General features: G+C 36.6%; 2 protein-coding genes, 1 long non-coding RNA gene and 1 other non-coding gene across 7 annotated transcripts in view; 2 read left to right on the forward strand and 2 right to left on the reverse strand.

Annotated features, from left to right (window-relative positions):
- On the forward strand, positions 1 to 9,250 carry LOC116291645 (uncharacterized). Of its 3 annotated transcripts, none has more exons than XM_031698861.2 (4): positions 1 to 126; positions 7,526 to 7,552; positions 7,710 to 7,810; positions 8,546 to 9,250. In XM_031698861.2, exons 1-4 carry the CDS (start codon positions 75 to 77, stop codon positions 8,885 to 8,887), a joined length of 522 nt encoding a protein of 173 aa, XP_031554721.1. In that variant the 5' UTR covers positions 1 to 74; the 3' UTR covers positions 8,888 to 9,250. The 3 variants fall into 3 exon arrangements, with proteins under 3 accessions (XP_031554721.1, XP_088896813.1, XP_031554694.1); XM_089040687.1 differs by lacking the exon at positions 1 to 126 and adding an exon at positions 3,622 to 3,775; XM_031698834.2 differs by lacking the exon at positions 1 to 126 and adding an exon at positions 6,851 to 7,004.
- Positions 6,505 to 14,449, reverse strand: part of LOC116291734 (uncharacterized) — an 18,547-nt gene continuing 10,602 nt past the window's right edge. For both annotated transcript variants that reach the window (XR_004196609.2, XR_016121803.1), the window contains exons 4-6: positions 11,732 to 11,804; positions 7,703 to 7,788; positions 6,505 to 6,935 (exon numbers count right to left, since the gene is read on the reverse strand). This is a non-coding gene — a long non-coding RNA (uncharacterized LOC116291734). The remainder of the gene's footprint in view (positions 6,936 to 7,702; positions 7,789 to 11,731; positions 11,805 to 14,449) is intronic.
- Positions 6,785 to 6,856, reverse strand: Trnae-uuc (transfer RNA glutamic acid (anticodon UUC)). The gene has a single exon. It is a non-coding gene; the product is annotated as a tRNA-Glu (tRNA).
- Positions 10,500 to 14,197, forward strand: LOC116291723 (uncharacterized). The gene is made up of 3 exons (XM_031698936.2): positions 10,500 to 10,838; positions 12,140 to 12,203; positions 13,080 to 14,197. The coding sequence occupies exons 1-3, from the start codon at positions 10,661 to 10,663 to the stop codon at positions 13,285 to 13,287; spliced, it is 450 nt and encodes a 149-aa protein (XP_031554796.1). The 5' UTR covers positions 10,500 to 10,660; the 3' UTR covers positions 13,288 to 14,197.

Below are 14,449 nucleotides of genomic sequence, written 5' to 3' on the forward strand. Positions count from 1 at the left end.
TCAGTGTCGTTCAGCCCAACGGGGTGTGTTATACTGGTTTTTAGCTCGTTCTCTGTTCAACTGCCTTTTCAACCATGGTTATCCTGCCTGTACTCTTCCTTCTTGCAGCGTTGTTTATCCCAAACGGTGAGGTTGAAATCTTTTACAAATATATTTCTATATTTACAAATACGTGGGTTGATTTCAATACCTTGCTTAGGATGGTTTTTTAATAAGAGATCAAAATTTCCTTTTCCTCTTGTGTTTAACGGAAAAACCTGCTTTGTAGCTCGACCCAACGACATGAGCCGCTGAAAACAAAAAACCCATCACAAGATCACATCTCGACTTTATGGAAACGCACGAAGTCAGAGATTTAGGAAAATTACCCTTTGCTTATAAGCACGAACGAGCTATTAAACAATAAATATCACTGATCAAGGAGCAATTGGCTTGCCGAACTCCTACTTAACGAGCGAACACTAAAAGTATTTTATGCACTTTCGTTTTCTCACTGCTGGACTCAACAACAATCTTTCTCAAGACTATAAAAATATTTTAATATTTATCCGGACGATCACACTTCACAACAAACTTCAACACCATTGGTTCCAACCATTTACTCTTATACTAAAAAAAAATCATCAGATCAGTTTCGTTTTATTTATTGATTTACGTAATATATACAATATGAGCGTGAGATCTGTATGAGAATTTAAAACAGCGAGCTGTAAGCGAGCTATTTTAAACCTCATACAGTCCTCACGCGAATATTTTATATTACTTTAAAAAATGTCTAGATTAATGCTTCTTATTTAGAGTAAAAAAATTTAATATTAAATGAAATTTGGCCGAGATATTTCAAAGTCAACCTTATGCAAATGGAAGATCATAAGGTATTCTTCGAGTTACGACTTTCCAGTTACACATTTTTCGAGTTACGCGCTCGGACACACCCATGTTTTGGATGCCACGCCCACTTTGACATCTGTGCGTAGCCCGATGACAAACAGTGTTGAAATCACACTCGAGTTGAGTAACTCGAACCCAACAGATTGAACCTTATTTTTCGAGTTACGCGCTATTTCCGTAACTCGATTCTAAAAGTGAACAAATATTTTTTCGAGTTAATTTGAAAGAGAATAAGAATTTACCTCTCAATAAATTAACGGAATTAAAATTAAGATTAACACATCAAATCAAATAAAAAATTCCCTTGCGGGCGGGCTAAAAAATGATACGGGTAGGCAGTGACGATTGTACTGTTTATTGACTAGAAACAAGAGAAAATGAGCTAGTTCATATTCTCTTGCTAGAAATGACCGGACTGTTTTATAGTTTTATGGTTTTATATTGCAACGGCTTTTATTTTGCTCTCTTTTACTCCGACGAAGTACTAGCGTCCGAAACGTCAGTAAGTTTTTTCATCTTTTCACGGTGTATAATTTACCTTTTTATCTTTACTGTTATGTATTGCGGTAGCTATCATTCGAGCTATGTCGAGAAAGAGAAAAAGAGAAAATATACTAATGATATTCGAGTAATATATATCTGTATGATATATACGGAAAGAACGTATTAAATGCAAGTAAATATAGACAATATAAAATGAAGAAATTCGAATAAAAAATATAAATGAATAGTTGAGCGAGACAACCACCTCGACTCATGAAATCAGTCTAAAAAATAACACGAAAAAAATAAAAGTTTAATTCGAAAAAATATTGGTCCACTTTTAGAATCGAGTTGCGGAAATAGCACGTAACTCGAAAAATTAGGTTCAATCTGTTGGGTTCGAGTTACATAACTCGAGTTTGATTTCAACGCTGTTTGTCATCGAGCTACGCACAGATGTCAAAGTGTGCGTGGCCCCAAAATATGGGTGTGTCCGAGCGCGTAACTCGAAAAATGTGTAACTGGAAAGTCGTAACTCGAAAATCGTAACTCGAGTTTTTCCTTCCCTCTATGCAAATCAGGAAGACGGTAGTGATTTTGTATTGTTCTAAGGTCATTAATTATTCATGAATTCATGAAGTTTTTTAAATATTTATAAACAAAATAGACAGTGTAGTCCAATTCAACATAGGCTGGTTCACATTAGTCAACTAACAGTTGATATCTTGTTCTAACCACTTATCTATGCAGGAAATACGGCAAGTTAGTTTTTAAAGATGTAAGCGAGATTAACAACCGGCTACTTGACCTTCAATGTACTCCAGGTGTACACTCAATTGAAGAATCGTTGTCGGGTTCAGAAACATAGAACATAGAAGCGTTAATTAGATGCATGCTGTGACCGGCGACCCGTGGCATCATCCACTGTTTTTAATACGCGTTTGGCATTCTAAACCGACTGCATGAATGGCGTAAATGAATAAATTATAATATAATTGTCATTTCCCATGTGCCATTTCGGTCTCAGCTTCTATGTTCTATGTTTCTGGACCAGACAACGATTCTTCAATTGAGTGTATACACATACGATTTGAAAAGCACCAAATGGTAAAACAACTAAAATATTATTAATAAGACTGACTATGTAGGTTTAATATGAAAGGAAGGGGAAAAAAGTGAAAATACAGAAATCAGGAGAAACAGAAATCCAAGCAGTTTGGGTTGGGTCTAAACGATCAAATAGAGAGTTGAAAATTGTGCTAATGAGTTGCGTCAGTACATGTGACTGGGTGCAGTTAGTAAGTTTGATGCTCTGAACAACAGGCCTGCGAACGAATTAGTCATCGCACGACTTCCTTTCTGGTTGATGCTCAGTTGCAGCTCACTTTATGGTTTCTCGTTTGTTTCTTTGGCGAGCTACCTGTGGTGTGAATATTAATGTGACCAGATGAAAGTAAAATATCAGTATGCCTGCGGAGAAGGCCATGCTAAGTATTCTCTGTTTGAAACGATGTAATTAAGACTCTGTAGGATTTCAAATAAAACGAGTAGATTTTATTTTTTTTTAAAACATGAAGTTTCGGCTATATCACACTAGTGATAGCCTATGACAGAATGATGATAAAAGGGATCCAATGAACGTGTTTGAACTGGCTTATGCTTCTTGGAAAATTATATCTGAGCATAGTTAATAGAAGGGAACCATTCCCCTATATTATAAACTATGAACTGAGAAAATAGCACCAACAAAAAAACACACGTAACCTTTTTATAGGTTTTTATATGCCAACTGCGGATTTATTATTTCAAAAGGAAAATTTTTAATAATTTATTTCTTTCTGTAAAAAAAAAAAACATTTCACTCGGGTTTTTATATTTTTTGCAAAATACTACAAAATGTTCAACTGTCAAAAAGCTAAATTAGTAACATTCGTACTGACAAACCATATAGATATTGTCGGACATATATTGACTCGAAAAAATGCTTCATGAAGTTAAGTGGAAATAGAAAAAGCATTTCAGAGACGCTAACTCTCCACGAGTCGGCCTCAGTAAGTGAGAACTGAGGGATTACTAATTCCGTTTGGTTTACTTACGACGGTCTCTATGATCGATCTTTTGTGTCACTTTAAGGAGTGTAGGTGATGACGCGTGGTTGCGTTACATTTATAATACGTAATTCATAGGAAGCCGATTTCATTGGTCAATGAGGTGTGTTACGTCGGTACCAAGCAAATAAATTTGACACCAGTTTTATTTTCGGCATAGGCCAAGTTCTGAACTACTGAGGCAGAGATCACGAGATTTCCTAGCCTTCTGCGATCTCGACTTGTTCCGTCAGTTATCAAGATGAAGCAATTTACTTTCCTTATCGTCGTCTTCCTCGCTATTATCCCACAAGGTGAGCTTTCAGGACAAGTTGAAAGTCAGTCTATATGTAACTTGAACTGAACGTGATTTGCCGAGGAGCGGCTCTCTAATCTAAAACAGCAAGATCTCTTTTTCAGATCAGTTTGAAAAACCGCCTCATCAAAAATAAATCAATCAATGATTTATTCCTCGCACACATTCATTGGTACATGTCGAAAAAAGATGATTTTTAAGCTAAAGTTAAGTTTGATAGTACCGAAGCAGACATTGTATCGATTGCTCAAGACCCAAGCACGTTGTTTCTTGTACCACTAGTGGTTATAGTTACTGATACGGTTTCAGCATGACACATCTATGACTTGTAATACATCTTGCATCAACGATATATTTTATTATATATTATCTTTTATTTATTAATGGGTTTTCGATATTCTGCGAACTCAAAATTGTTTTCTTTTTTACTGCCGCCAGTCAAGAACATAAAAGGTACAAGCTGATTATTTTGATGGACGGCGTGCAGCTCGCAGCAACCTAATTCGCAGAATATGGAAAACCGCAGAAACATGAGGTTCTAGCTTGGGAAAAAATAGGCCGAAATAACTCCCTGCAAGTCCTACGTAAAATATATTGACATCGGTTTTACACGACCAACCTTATTAACCGCCAAAAACAGCTTGATATCATTTGTCTCAGAGCTGGCTCGCAGAATTATTATGTATAATAATAATAATAATAATAATAATAATAATAATAATAATAATAATAATAATAATAACCTTTATTTATGTGTCATAAGTATCTAGCTTACATTAAAGTATTAACCTATCTAAAGATAAACAAATATACATAATATAAAAATATATCATATATCATATACGGTGCGGTTTTTCACGCAGAACTCCGAACTGCCATCATAAATACTTATCAGACATACAGCGTTGGTTCGAAAATAAAAGCGAAAAAATTGTACTTTTTTACGGAGTATCGCCGGATTATGATATCCACATCACGTAATGAAAGAATCGGATATAATCAGTACCATGTTGCAGTATAACTACTGAAATGTTACTCTTTTGGACCTGAGTAAAGAGAAAGTGCTCGTCAATGTATTGTGTTAGTTAGACATTGAAAGTAAAGGCGAAAAGTTTGTGCATTTGCAAGGAGTATCGGTATCGGATAATGATATCAGTTCACATCACGGAATGAAAGAATCGGATATAATCAGTACCATGTTGCAGTATAACTACTGAAATGTTACTCTTTTGGACCTGAGTAAAGTGAAAGTGCTCGTTAATGTATTGTGTTCGTAAGAAAGTGAAAGTAAAGGCGAAAAGGTTGTACATTTTCAAGGAGTATCAGTATCGGATAATGATATCAGTCCACGTCACGGAATGAAAGAATCGAAATTTAATATCACATCATTACAAGAGATACCTATCCTCACACGCAATCAGTACCATGTTGCAGTATTACTACCTACAAATGTTACTCATTTTAGTACTGTGTGAAATATATTGTGCCCACAGGATTTTTCCCTAATTGCCACGAGGTCGGGGAAAAACCACCGGAACACATTAAAAAAACCTTTTTAACATAAATTACTTTCGAGAATCGTTTTTCGAGAAAACGATAGTATGTTTGGCAGCAATGTTTCGGTGTTATTATATAGAGAGAAGAAAAGGTTCATTCAATATAAAATCCACTTCTCAATTAAGATGTATTTTCTGTTGTAAAATCTCTATATAAAGCCTAAAATCAACGCAGTATAGATTAAGCTGTTGAAAACCTAATCTCTCCTAAACCACGTAAAGAGCTGTCCAAAATATTGCGGTTTTGCCCGGCCATATATATCTGATATTTAAAATTGCATTTTTAATTGACGATTGTTTTAATTAACAGTATTGAAAAGAGTTAAAAAATACACTCCAAGATATACAACGAAAATTGTGAAGAACTAGAAATTTGAAATTTTGAAATGCTTTAATAGGCAACTTGCAAAAAAAAAAACTTTCCCTGCATCTATTTAAAAAATTGTTATCTCTTTTTACACTAGCCTCATACGCAGGCTACTCCATATATATTCTCCGTTGGGATCGCTGTGTTAAATCTTATGGCAGAGAAGAACTAGGAACGAGAAACGCGAATTGTCTTCGCCACAGGAAGCCCAAGGAGTAAAAAGAGTCAAGGCAATGTTTGCGGAGGAGGTTATTTTTAAACAATGATTGATGTACAGCAAAACTGATAGAGCAGTCTCATCAGTCGGCCGTATGTCCACAAGAGAACCTATTTATAAGTAATATGTAATATATATTTATAAAAAACAATGAAAATAACACCTACTACCCTCTATTAGTATATTGACTAGTGTATTTAACAGGGTTAAGTAAAAGCACTACTTTAACATTTCTCATGGCCTGGGCTGTGATGTTTAGAAGTGATCAATATTTGTTGGATAGATGTGCACAGGTCATTCCGTCACTATTTTTAACATATTATTTTCTGCCCGAATAGATGGCTTGGTATGCCCATTGAAAGCCCAATACTTGGTCGGAGATTAGTCACAATAATACAACCAGCTGCTGGGAGCTTAACCGTTCAGCTCAGCAGCTGCTTTACATGGTACACCTACTTTCGCATATTGATAAGCTTTTTTCTCAGTATCTTTGCTGGCTTGTCTAGTATACATCACGAAACGTAACGAACCAAGGTTCAATTAAATAAAAGCCTCTCACAAAGGAAACTCGACAACTACTCTCCGTATAAAGATTAAAATAAAGATTTTTTATTTCTCAGGATATAGTATCGAATGCAACGTCTGTCAAGCATACAGTACGGGTCCAAACAGTTGTCAGTCCCCAACCCAGGTTACCTGTCCAGCCCCCAATGATCGATGCTATACATTACGTACCATGATGGAGATGCCGGGTGGTGGTGGTGCAATGATGAAAATAATAATACTTTATTCAAAAAAATGCAGATTACATATTTTGAAAAGGAAGACATTGAGGTTAGCCCTATATAAGTCCCCTAAAAACCAATGTTCCCATACCGGGAGTCGAACCCGGGCCGCCTGGGTGAAAGCCAGGAATCCTAACCGCTAGACCATATGGGAATGACCATGAAAACGCGGAACTGTATAATAGGAGGCATGATGTGTACTGAAGCCGGCCAACAGCAGATGTGTCAGGAACCTAGAATAAAATCATGCAACATGAGCTGCTGTGCAGGAGACTTATGCAACGATGGTTCTAACCCTCCAGGTAATCTATTCGCACGAGTATACTTTTAAGAAGATCTTAATAGACCGTTTTACTGATACGGCGGCCATCTTAAGTTTTATTGTTTTAAGTAAGAGATTATGGAATGTTGAGGGAGCAAATATTGGAACATTTATAGACAGCACAGCTGTTTGGCTGTCTCTTTATATAACTGTACGTTATCCAATGTGAAACGTATCTAAAAAACAATTGAATTTGCTGGTAGTTGGAGCGATATGTAAAACACCAAGGCGTAAAATCATTTGAAAAGGGGAGGTTCAGGAAAATAATCAACATCATTGCTCATGAACATTTTTCAGCATCATCATTCACCGTCACCACCAATGCAATCCATCACCATCGTATCATTATCATCAGAACAATCATAGTCCCATCACCAACATCCTCATCATCATCATCATTACCATCGCAATCATTATCCCATAACCCTTACACCTTATCACCACCACCATTATATCACTGCCATCATCATCATAATTCCTTATCTATCTTTTCCCTTATAGGTAGTGGATTGGCACCTTCTAAACCAGGTAATTTATAACTTTTTATCGAACAGTCTTCGTACGAAAAGATATCATATATAATTTTAAATCTGAAAAGGGCCTCAAACGATTATACAGATTATATATGTCATTTATTTTTTTTACCGGTTATTGTACTTTAGTTAACAGTTAGCTTACCTTTCAGCATCTAACGTATCACTGTCGTGTTACGAATGTAGTCCTGAGGGAATGGGTTCAAACGGTACGGGTACTCCTTTGATCAGCTGCAGCGCACCAAAACAAAAAGTAAGGAATGATATGTTAAAAAGTTATCCACATGTAAACTAATAGTGATTTTTGCGTGGTGAAAGTGTAATCACTCATTGCTTTGCGCATGTAGTGTACAAGTGTAATCACTCATTGCTGTGCGCACGTAGTGTACAAGTGTAATCACTCATTGCAGTGTGCATGTGGTGACGTGTGCAAGTGTAATCACTGATTGCTGTGCGCATGTAGTGTACAAGTGTAATCACTCATTGCTTTGCGCATGTAGTGTGCAAGTGTAATCACTCATTGCAGTGTGCATGTGGTGACGTGTGCAAGTGTAATCACTCATGGTTTGCGCATGTAGTGTGCAAGTGTAATCACTCATTGCAGTGTGCACGTAGTGTACAAGTGTAATCACTCATTGCAGTGTGCACGTAGTGTAATCACTCATTGCTTTGCGCATGTAGTGTACAAGTGTAATCACTCATTGCAGTGTGCATGTAGTGTGCAAGTGTAATCACTCATTGCTGTGTGCATGTAGTGTACAAGTGTAATCACTCATTGCTTTGCGCATGTAGTGTACAAGTGTAATCACTCATTGCTTTGCGCATGTAGTGTGCAAGTGTAATCACTCATTGCTGTGTAGTGTTCAAGTGGTATATACTAATGGTACATACTAGTGTATGTAGGTATATACTAATGTATGTACTAATGTATGTACTAATGTATCTCCTGTGGTATATACTTATATATGTTTTTTTATGTGATTTTTAGAAATGCGGTGAGTATGCTCCAGGTATGCCATTTGACCGTTGTATGACTGTCAAGATATCAGTCAAGAACCCAATGACAGGGGCCCTTATTCAACAAGAATCCAGAAACTGTTCAGTGTCTTCGATGATGTGTTCTGGCAACATGCTCTGTAACAGCATGAACAGCACAGGAGATATCACTAAATGTAATGTTCAGTGCTGTGAAGGTAGTCTATGTAACACGGACGTGCCTCAGACAACTCCTGTCCCTTCTCCATCCGGTCCTAAAGGGGGTCAGACACCTTTAGCTGTTTCTGGCATATTAGCCATCATTAGCATCGTCATGGCTTTACTTTTCAAGTAGATCTGCCATCATAGTTGACTGTTCGAGACTGTAGTCTATCTAAGCGTCTACTGATTTATGTAGTTAGAACGTAAGGGACCATCCTACTATAGGTGGATGTTTCTGGAAATTTTTGAAGTAGATCTGCCATCTTTGACTGTAGTGTATCTTAGTATCTACTAATTTATGTAATTCAGAAAGCATACGTGGAAATGATTTTCCAATTCGGATTACAATTATCTAAAAATTATTGCACCATCAATTAAATGGATGACAATAAAATGGCAGTGATTAGCAGAAAATAGAAGTGTCTAATAGGTTATTACAAGAAACTTTTATTCCTGGAGTCAGTGTTAGAAATAAACTGATTTTTGTGTGTATAAATGATGTAGTTTATTTCTCAGCTTAGCCACAAGGATCCCAAACATGATACTTTATTTGCTGGTGTGCGAATAGTCTTATTTGGCCAATACACTTTGATCAACTCTCTGGCGGTGAGAGGGTCACAGAGGAACCCCAAGCAATTAATATTCAAGTGGTAGACGAATTTTCTCATTGGATCCTGAATTTCAGAAAAATCCTGGAGGTGACTGATTGGGCATGGGATGGTAGAATTGGGGGAAATAAAATACTGGAATTTCTTGGAGAAATGTTGGAAATGAACTATTCAGTTGTTCATCGAACTAAAATGGATTGTCTGGGGAAGGGTGGCATGGGATTGTGTCTTTCTGAATTAACCATCGCCCTGAGAGTAAAAGGTAAAGTTCATTTAATTTACTTCCATAACTCTGAGAGGATGGCAAATTCTCCCGAGCCAGGGGCTCATGTATATAGCGCTCGAAGGTGTGCACTTTAATACCCCCTCATACCGGCTACCAGCGTTCCTTATTACGAGTATTCAAAGCTGAAGCTACACAGAAAGAGAGAAGTCAAAACAGATGCGAATATCCTGTGGATCGAACTGTCTAGGTAGACTTCTTGCTGTGAAGGTCGCGCACCAACTGAGCTATTCACCGAGCTAATCAAAATGGAGAAGTGAATTTTTTTGGGTCAACTTTAAGATATTGTTGATATAATTATGTAGAAAATCACAAGACTCTTTACAAAATATCAAGTCTTAGAAATGTTGGAATCATGTGCAACACAATTGAAAATCTTTGACAGGTATGTAAAAAATAAATAAAACTACAAAAAAGTAAACATTTGATGTTGTCTTTCCATATGTAACTATTGCCGAAGGGATAAAATAGATGTTCATCATTTGGGCCTCATGTGTTCTCATATTACACTGAAAGCTAAGTTTCATCGTAATTTTTAGATTTGTAAAGATATTGAAGAAATTAAAAAAATAATTGAATTATAACAGGGATTAGTGGAGTGAAATTTTTGGACTAAATAAAGAAAACTTAGCAACGAAACCAAACAAGATAAAACGATCCTTTTGAAAGAAAATGTCAGTTCGTTTATAACTATCAAGTTTTCAGTTTAGTTAACTGTTATATTTGTACTACAAATATTGTTTGTTATAGTTAATGTCGGTCACATGTCAAAGCCTGAGAGACGACCAGAATTACACCTGCAAAACATGAATAATTAACTCAATTTCATCGAATTATCCGCCAATCAGAATACGTGTTTTTTCTTAGAGGTTGAAACGATCTGTAGTTCGATGAATAAGCTGAGTAATGTTTTCACGTATTCTTTCCTTGGATGATTTTTAGTTTTAGAGATTGAAATCCAGGTGAATATAAGAAGATATTAATTAGGGATTCTTATCGTTGGGAAGTAAACAGCATGGATCAATGGAGGAGAAGTTGTTTTGAGGATGAGAAGGACGATCAAGACACGATATCATCAAAATTCGACCTCGAAGGAGATGATTCATTTCCAAGCATAAACAACGACCACAGACCAGCTTTAGAAGACGAGAAAAGCAGTTCTATCGAGAAAAGGAATCTTTTGAAAAGCTCAGGTAAACAAGAGTATTAAATTTGACATCTTTTACTGAGAAAATCTATCGCCTAAGTGCAAGAGCTTCCTGTTAACTTGACAGGTTGAATATTCTGCGTTCTACAAATGCGTCTGAATAATTCAACAATGACTTCACCAATATTCCACAGATTTATCTACACTTTCATATATCAACACAACCACAAATATAATACTTATTTATACAGTATCTTATCTTGATAAAATGAAAAATGATCCTTTCATGTAATTCTATTCTAAACGAAGTGCAAATTTTCTTCTGCGATCAACTAATAAAGCAGCTGCGATATCGATCAGAACGAAGCGCGGTTGCCGTGGATACCGTCTCCTCGAGTAGAAATTGGGATAGATACGAATTGGAAAGGTTCTTACTGTAAATTTCGTTAGGACTGTATGTCCGTCTGTTTTGTTTTGTTTTTTTGTTTTCGTTCTTGTGTTTCATTTCCTAGTGTTATTTCTCAGTCTTGCCTTGACGTACATCAGCTGGCCCAATGGTTATTTCAGGGTTTGATAAAATTTGAGAATCAACTCTATCGTTCAACAGCCTCATCGGGAAAGTCAGTAAATTCGTCAAACCTCTTGTAAAGTAAATGTCCTTATCGTTAAATGTAATCTGCTGTAGGCAAGATTACACATACTATACAAATGACAACCGTCTCATATGTTCCGTGTACTTGTTCTTCGTAGATTTATTTGCACTTGCGCCAAGAGCAATCGCTAACTCACTGGAGGTGAATGCGGAGTGTGATAGGGCTAAACGCGCTAGGATAGTCTTTGAGAAAGTCTGACCAGTTTCAGTTGATTGGCGAAACGATTTTGAACTTTATTTTGATAATCAAAGAAATAGTGCTATTGTGCATGTGTATATTTTCTCACCTTGAAAGACGAAGATCTAGAGACTTTCTCAGTGATGCTATTATTTCTTCTTGTTCTGTTGACTTTTAATAGCCTAAGAGACAAAAATATATTTGATGAGATATTTAAAAAACTCCCACTATTATCGAATGTAACACCGTTTTTTTAGAAAATTACAAATCGAAAGAAAAAAGTCGAGAGAAAAAGGAGAAAGATTAAAAAAAAAAAGAAAGGAAAAACTAGAAAGTAAAGGCGGCTTCCCATTGTCTTCCAGTGATTCAACCTATCACAACGCGAACTTACGGTTACGGTGTAAGGAACAGTATGGCTACGGAAATGTCGTATCGTTTGCCACTCATACGAAAACCGCTCTAGTGAAAACCCTGTCAAAGTTCAGTTTAAATATACTGCTACTGTGTTGTTTTTCAGAAAAAAATGTGAACTCTAACGACGAGGAAAGAACATCCGAATCGACCGAAGAAAGTCTAATCACGTGAGTACGAGTTCATAGGTTCATCCAGATTACGTAAAATAGTCACGTGGTAGCCATACAGAAAAGGCGCGCGTTTCTCTATACTGTGATATTAACACGCTGTGCACGTGAGCAGCTGGAAAGGAGTAGAGCACAAGAGAAGTATAGGGACACGAGGCGCGTACCCAAGAGTTCTTTTACTTTTTCGAATGCTGTGAAGTTGTCAGTGTCAATTTCTTACCCAGAGCCTGCGTTTCTTTTGGACTGCGGCCATGCGTACGAGATTGCCAGAGTGTTTGTGTCACAGACGCGCGCACACGTTTTTAAAGAGCTAACCTCCACCAGAAATTTGAACTTCAGACAATCAATCTTGTCAAATCTTGAAACATCTTTATAGGATTGCGCTTAATTTTTGGACCCGGAAGTCTTTTTTTTCCCACACGAGTGACGTCACACTTCAAAGTTGCTTTATTAGAATACATTTTGTGACGACTTTGCTCGGTGTCTCTGTCTGTCAATAGACCCTTGCAGCACTTTGGAATGCAGCTCAATCTGGGGCACAAAATAGGTCAGTTTCAATTCTCAGGAGATTAGAATTTTTTATGTTTTGTCCCCCAGATTGAGCTGCTTTGATGTCACATACAAGGGATCTATATATATTCGGTGTTCAGCCAACCAGCGCGAGGGTCATATCTCACTGAAATATTTTATAAATATACATAGTTTATTCGATTATATTTACTATGTGGTCAAACACAAAGCGCTCAAACGAGGCGCCAAGGTCCTTTCCAAGGATTATTCAAATTTGAACCTTGCAACCTCGACTGAATGCTTTGTGTTTGACCAGTGAACTAATGTATGGAAAATGGTTAAATTCTTAAATTCTCTCTTTTCTAGGTTAAATTCCTTAGAACCTGAACTAGACGAAAACAGCAAAGAAACGGAAGAAAACGACGTTGGAGAAAAGAAACTCGAGACGAAAAACGAGGACGAGGACGAGGACGAAGGAACTTATGAAGAACTGATTTGCCTCGTACGGCAGTTTTACGTTGAAAAACCTATCAACCCTGCTGCTCTGGCACATCAAAATATCGAAACTTGTTAACAGCTGGCGAAAAAAATCAGTACGCAGTTTATCAATGATATATGAACACGTGTATGAGGACGCCGCCAAAGAACTAATCTTTTTTCAACGCTATGAAAATATTAAACATTGGATTACGGCGACAAAGAGGCATGGAACGTTTGACCTCGACTACAATGCTGACAAGCTATCAATATAGAAAAAAATGGATTATTCTGTCGCATAATTGTATATGAATTCATAATGTACGACTGCGGTACATAAGGATTATTAAAGTGCCTAGTACAATAAGGTCTGCGCTAAGCTGGGGCTTGAAGCTAGTGTAGTTTCGCAAAGGCACTTGGGAACACTTGGCTGTTAGAGATTCCGCGCCCTATATATTCACAGGTCAAAAGCAAAGTTGCCATTGAGACAGCAAGGTCCAGATTTGAACAATTCGTTGAAATAACTTTACAGTGTTGAATGAATGCTTGGTGTTTGACTAAAGAACAGAATTGGAAAAGCGGTGAACACACTTCTTTACCTTGGGCGTAAAGTTTTCCCTTTTCAGACCACGTGTCATTCTCTCGAGAATAAGATTCTTTCAGAATAATTCCACTGTATGCGAGCTTAGCCTCGATCGAATCCAGGAGTTTCTTGTTTAGTTTTTCTGATTTCTGAATATTTTTTTTTCTGAATTCAAAAGTGAGTCTTAAGAGTTTTAAGAGTCATCAATATTTATGTTTTCTCATGCACAACCATCAAATAAAGAAGTAATACTCAAAGGAATGACGTGTGGTATGAAATGAGAAAATATTACGCCCAACGTAAAGAGGCCTATTTTCTGTGTCCATCAGAAATTTCCTTGATCTAATAAATATTTGCCGCAAAATTTTAAAAAATAAATAAATATCATAGCTAAGAGTTAATTAAATAAATTATTATTTTTTAATTTGTTTGAAAATGTAAATTCAAAATAATGATATATGATTCCTTTCACGATTAAGGCCAGGCTCAGATACAGCCATCTTACACCCATCAAAACACTTCAAAACTAAAAGATTTATCTATTTACACACTTGACTCATATTCACGGTAATATCAAGTTATATCAAAACCTCTAATGGGAAATAAGGGCACACATAGAAATACTAACTACAACTTCCGGCTAAGAAAAGAGATATTCTTCACGTCTCTCATGATT

The sequence above is a fragment of the Actinia tenebrosa genome, unplaced genomic scaffold (genome assembly GCF_029948245.1).
Source record: "Actinia tenebrosa isolate PJP-AT-01 unplaced genomic scaffold, QUT_ActTen_1.0 PGA_scaffold8__29_contigs__length_14323225, whole genome shotgun sequence".
NCBI lineage: Eukaryota > Metazoa > Cnidaria > Anthozoa > Actiniaria > Actiniidae > Actinia > Actinia tenebrosa.

Excerpts from the sequence above, each read along its gene's own strand:
- LOC116291645 (XM_031698834.2), top strand. The coding sequence starts at position 6,851 with ATGGGAATGACCATGAAAACGCGGAACTGTATAATAGGAGGCATGATG. Across the intron at positions 7,005-7,525 it reads CGATGGTTCTAACCCTCCAG|GTAGTGGATTGGCACCTTCT; the intron begins GTAATCTATTCG and ends TTTCCCTTATAG. Across the intron at positions 7,811-8,545 it reads GCAGCGCACCAAAACAAAAA|AAATGCGGTGAGTATGCTCC; the intron begins GTAAGGAATGAT and ends TGTGATTTTTAG.
- LOC116291723 (XM_031698936.2), top strand. The coding sequence starts at position 10,661 with ATGGATCAATGGAGGAGAAGTTGTTTTGAGGATGAGAAGGACGATCAA. Across the intron at positions 10,839-12,139 it reads GAATCTTTTGAAAAGCTCAG|AAAAAAATGTGAACTCTAAC; the intron begins GTAAACAAGAGT and ends GTTGTTTTTCAG. Across the intron at positions 12,204-13,079 it reads ACCGAAGAAAGTCTAATCAC|GTTAAATTCCTTAGAACCTG; the intron begins GTGAGTACGAGT and ends TCTCTTTTCTAG.